Raw genomic sequence first — 4,751 nt, forward strand, 5'->3', positions numbered from 1 at the left:
TTTATGTTAAAAACGCCGTTACTATATATTCAAATTTCCCAAAACGACACCGTTTGGATAGAGATTTATTAGTGGCGTTTTTACAAAAAACGCCGCAAAAGGTAAACAAACGCGGCAAAAAATAAATTAATTTATAAAAAATAAATTAAAAAATTTTGTACATAGTAAAATAACGACATTTTGTTCAAAATAAAATACTTTTTGTGGCGTTTTTATGATAAACATTCACCCAAAATTCATTTTGCTCAAAATAATTTCATTTTACGCGGTTTTATCCCAAAATTCCCCCCGAAACCCCTAAATTTTCCCCCCTAAAATTGGCCTCTGTTTAGTTTAGACGTTCACCCAAACACACTCTCTCAGACGTTCAGCGCTCACTTTTTTCTCTCGACGGTTCTCTCAACATCCCTAATCTTCAAAGCCTATCATATCCCTAATTCATTCCCCTTTTATCTTCTTACTAGCGTTTACCATCGAAAAACACTCGCGATCTATCTTCACTCACCATGCTCGAGCTTTCCTCCACACTCTCAAGCCACTTTCGGTTCTTGCTGCAGTCCTTGACCGAAGCCAACGCTGACTCTGTTTTTCGAGAACTCTGCCAGGTTTTTTATTTTTGGGCTTTAGTAATTTTCCTTACAAATGCCAATTCAATGGTTCTTTAGGTTACATTTGTATTGATTCGTATGGTCACTTAAAGAAAACCCTAGAATTATGCAAAACTTGGGTACGCTCAGGTTACATCTGTTTGCTCAGGTTGGGTACGCTCCTGATTACTTATTCCTTCTGCAAACAATTCTTCGTACAGATCCACAGGTTTGTTTCTATTTTCTCCAGTGTTTAGTGTTTGAAGTATTGAAGTTTTTTAATTTTTGAGTCACCCAAACAATAGATAAATATGTTCAAACATATTATGTATTTTCATTAAAAGCTTTTAAGTTAGTTTTATGAATATTTTTATTAAATTAAGAGTTTTTCTTAATATATGTTGTGTTGATCAATAGGTGTTAGTATTATGGACTTTTTGGTGAGATTGGATGTGTAATTTCCATGGGGAAACTAGGTTTTTAAAGGGAGATGAATTATCAATTGTTGTTTTACTTGCAGGGAGCTGTAAATTTTGCATTGATGATGTCTCAAATGGAGGGAGGTTGCCCAGTTGATTACAACACCATTACTGATCTTTTTCTTCAGGTTTACAGCTGATGAATTGGTTGTCAAAATAACCAACTTTTTCTATACGAAATTCAAGAGATTGATTTCTTTGGATCTCTGCCTTTTGATTTCAGAGGAACTTGATACGGGAGGCTACAGCATTTCTATTGGACGTTTTGAAGCCTAATCTGCCTGAGCATGCTTTTCTACAAACTAAGGTTATTTCCTTGTTGTGCTGATTATGCTAATCTAGTTTTGGTTTTATTTTTCTTTCTTTTGAAAAGAGCATATATTTAGTTCCATTCTTTTCTATTCAGGTCTTGGAAATCAATCTAGTTACTTTTCCAAATGTTGCTGATGCCATTTTAGCAAATGGCATGTTCAGTCACTATGACCGTCCTCGCATTGCACAACTCTGTGAGAAAGCTGGTCTCTATGTCCGAGCTCTGCAGGTAATTATTATTAAGATTAGTACATTTTTCATTGGTGTGATTTTCTACACTGAATTAATAGTATCTCTTGATTAAATGTAACATGTTTTCTGCAGCATTACACTGAGTTACCAGATATTAAACGTGTCATTGTGAATACACATGCTATTGAGCCACAGGTATGTGTTGTCTACTATATTTATCTCTTCGTTTTACAGATTATTGGGTTTTGAGGGACGATAAGGGGGAAGTTAGAAGGAAGATATCAGCAGCATCAGCCAGAGCTCACACCAGAAAATCTCATCAAAGCTCTTCTTTCAAGCTTTCTCCAGGTGTGTTTTACATTAGATTTATGTTTCATTTGATCCATTCAAATTTCAAGCTTTTCTGCTGGCGTATTTGGTTGATAAGCAGATATGAAAAGAACAACCTTTTGAATTCATTGTATTTGGTCACTGTTTCGAAAGGATAAGAACATATTGTTCTTTTCATTTCTTGGTGATTTAGTTTTGATTGGCTTAGGACTTTGTTCATTTAGACTTCCGCTGGTTTTATACCTCAAAAGTGGTAGCATTTTAGGTAATAACTGTTGAATGAGTGTTTAAATTAAACCATTTGAATAAAAGGGTAAAATGTAATCCAACTTGCTATTAATAATTACTTTTTTATCCTCAAGAAATTATTGCACACATTAATATAGGGTGAGACTTACTTGATCTCAACATTCTCAAGGCCTTATCTTCGCCATTCAATTAAGACCTCATTAATTATGTACTACTAAAATTCAATGGCGAAACTAGAGGGGGTCTTTTGAGTATTTGCAAAGTTTTAAGTTAATTTAATGATAAATTTGTATTTTGGTCCCTTCTAAAATTTAAAATTCAATTATGTTCTCTCCAAAAACAAAAATTTTAATTTAATCCCTTGAAAATAATAAAATTTTACATCGATACAATAACAAAATTACATTTTTAACTCTCTTAAAAATTTATAATTTAAATTTTCCTCCTCCAAAAACAATATTCTAACTTCACCCCAACTAAATTTATTTAATCACGAGCTTCAAAGAGAAAATCTGTTAGAGAAAATAGAGTTAGGTGAATTTAGATTTTATTAAAATTATAAAAAAAAGTTTTATTATAACATATTTTGTTTCGTTTTTTTTAAGTATCATATTCTATTAATGTATGAAAAAGAGAATATAGTTTAAGTGAAAGTAAAATAGTAAATTAATCACCTACTTTTCTTCTTTTTTGACTTGTATATATATACATATATATATGTTATATGGCAGGTGAGGAAAGAAAAAGTAGGAGACAGAATTACAGCATTTCACCAACTTGTTTCACCATCTGGGAAGGTATAAAAGAAATGTCTTTGAAAAACGAGAATACGGGTTTTGTTTAACTGTCTCAATTGCTTCTCGACAAAACCCAGTTTACAACATTTCTGACGTTATAAAATCTTGATTCCTTACTGATTCTGCTGAATTTGTGTTTATGGTTGTCGATATATGCTGTTTGTTGCTGTATATTGCTTTTGAGTTTTACAAAAGTCGAAGAGACATTTTTAAGAATGGGAATTCAGGTGTTGTTTAACTGTCTGAATTTCTTCTCAACAAAACCCCATTTTATGACATATCCGAAGCTATGAAATCTTGATTCCATAATGTTTCTGCTGGATTTGTGTTTATGATTGTTGATATATGCTGTTTGTTGCTATATATTGCTTTTGAGTTTTTCAAGAGTCGAAGAAAAATGACTTTTAAGAACGGGAATCTATTTGTCGTTTAACCATCCGAATTGCTGCTCTGGTCGTATGATCGATGTTGAGAATATCTTTTTCTGGTCGTTTAACATTATTGTCCTATTGGATTAATTCCATGTACATATAAATTATATATATACCCAGGTTATTAATTTCATGTTTTTATGGTGCATATTGAATGAGAATGGTAGCATCTAAAGGCTGAATCAGCAAACATGTTTAAGACAGTAGAGGATCTTGAAGTTTCAAGAAAGTATTGGTCTTTTTATAAGATTCAACCCCCCACCAAAATATATATTGGGGTTAAAATATAAGGTAAGTCCATGTACTCTGAAAAATTTTGATCCATCTTTGTCTCTCACTGTGATGAACATTAAAGGCTTTCGGCTATGCAGCAATAAGCTCCAGTTGCAGGCTTTTTGACATATGTAGAATTATCTCGGCACTCACAAATGCTTTTGCTTGCCAAGGATGTTTCTGGTCTACTTAGATGAACAGTGCTTGTTTGTTTTTTTGTTTTCTTTTAACTATAAATGATAAGAATGGAGTCTTAATGACAATTATTATCAATGCTCTTTTACTCAGTTTGTAGCGCTGCAAGTGTGAGCTAAGAAGAAAAGCTATTTTTTTTCTTGTTTGTAAAATTGCTAAAACGTGTGTGCTTATGATAGAAACGTGTCTGCTAAAACTGACTACTGCAAATATGACAACCAACTCCTTACACTTTTTAAGTCTTCGCTCTACTTTGCAGGCCTTGTTTCTACATTTGGAGCCTCTTATGTTACTAGAAACAAAGGACGTCGAGCCAGCATCCTTGTTGGTGCAGTCAGCTTCTTCCTAGGAGGAGCTAGCAATGCAGGTGCGGTGAATATCACAATGTTGATCATAGGACGCATTCTTCTTGGTGCGGGCATCTAAATGTGTTTGGTATTTTAGGTATCCAACATTTATTGATTGCACTTAGAGATTTGGATGATCCTCTTACAATGGTGCACCTGTTTGCAATGTTAACTTTGAATCTTTGAATCTTTGGATTTAGTATTTGTTTGAATTATCCTTCTAATTAGTTACTTTTCTCATTTACTACTGGATAGAAATGTGTGACTCTGGATATTTTCATCATTTCTGGCAAGAATGATTGATTTTTATTATAGTCTGATTATGGTTTTAGTCCCTTTGTTATCATTTGATTTTAATTTAGTATAATTTGGTTTCTTTAATTTTATAATATTGACGTGAATTTAAAAAAAATATGGTAGATATGTGAATTTATTATTTGTTAGGATTTATTGGAATTTTAGGTGCTCATTTATTTAAACATAATATTTTAATTCTAAATTTAAATTTATTAATTTTTATATTTAGCTTTAAAGTTAAAATTTTAATAGAAATTTTAAT

At 32.2% G+C, this 4,751-nt stretch overlaps 1 protein-coding gene across 7 annotated transcripts; it reads left to right on the forward strand.

Moving 5' to 3' along the window:
* Positions 1-243: 243 nt before the first annotated feature.
* Positions 244-4,523, forward strand: LOC107950616 (clathrin heavy chain 1). Of its 7 annotated transcripts, none has more exons than XR_005911184.1 (10): positions 244-605; positions 757-816; positions 1,108-1,194; positions 1,290-1,373; positions 1,473-1,607; positions 1,703-1,918; positions 2,881-2,946; positions 3,545-3,668; positions 4,105-4,212; positions 4,290-4,523. XR_005911184.1 is itself a non-coding variant. In XM_041089765.1 (6 exons), exons 1-6 carry the CDS (start codon positions 507-509, stop codon positions 1,817-1,819), a joined length of 582 nt encoding a protein of 193 aa, XP_040945699.1. In that variant the 5' UTR covers positions 284-506; the 3' UTR covers positions 1,820-1,921. The 7 variants fall into 7 exon arrangements, 1 of the variants encoding a protein (XP_040945699.1); XR_005911182.1 differs by having other exon boundaries at positions 284-605; positions 3,537-3,668; XR_005911180.1 differs by having other exon boundaries at positions 4,105-4,523.
* Positions 4,524-4,751: the final 228 nt, after the last annotated feature.

The sequence above is a fragment of the Gossypium hirsutum genome, chromosome D03 (genome assembly GCF_007990345.1).
Source record: "Gossypium hirsutum isolate 1008001.06 chromosome D03, Gossypium_hirsutum_v2.1, whole genome shotgun sequence".
NCBI classification, from domain to species: domain Eukaryota; kingdom Viridiplantae; phylum Streptophyta; class Magnoliopsida; order Malvales; family Malvaceae; genus Gossypium; species Gossypium hirsutum.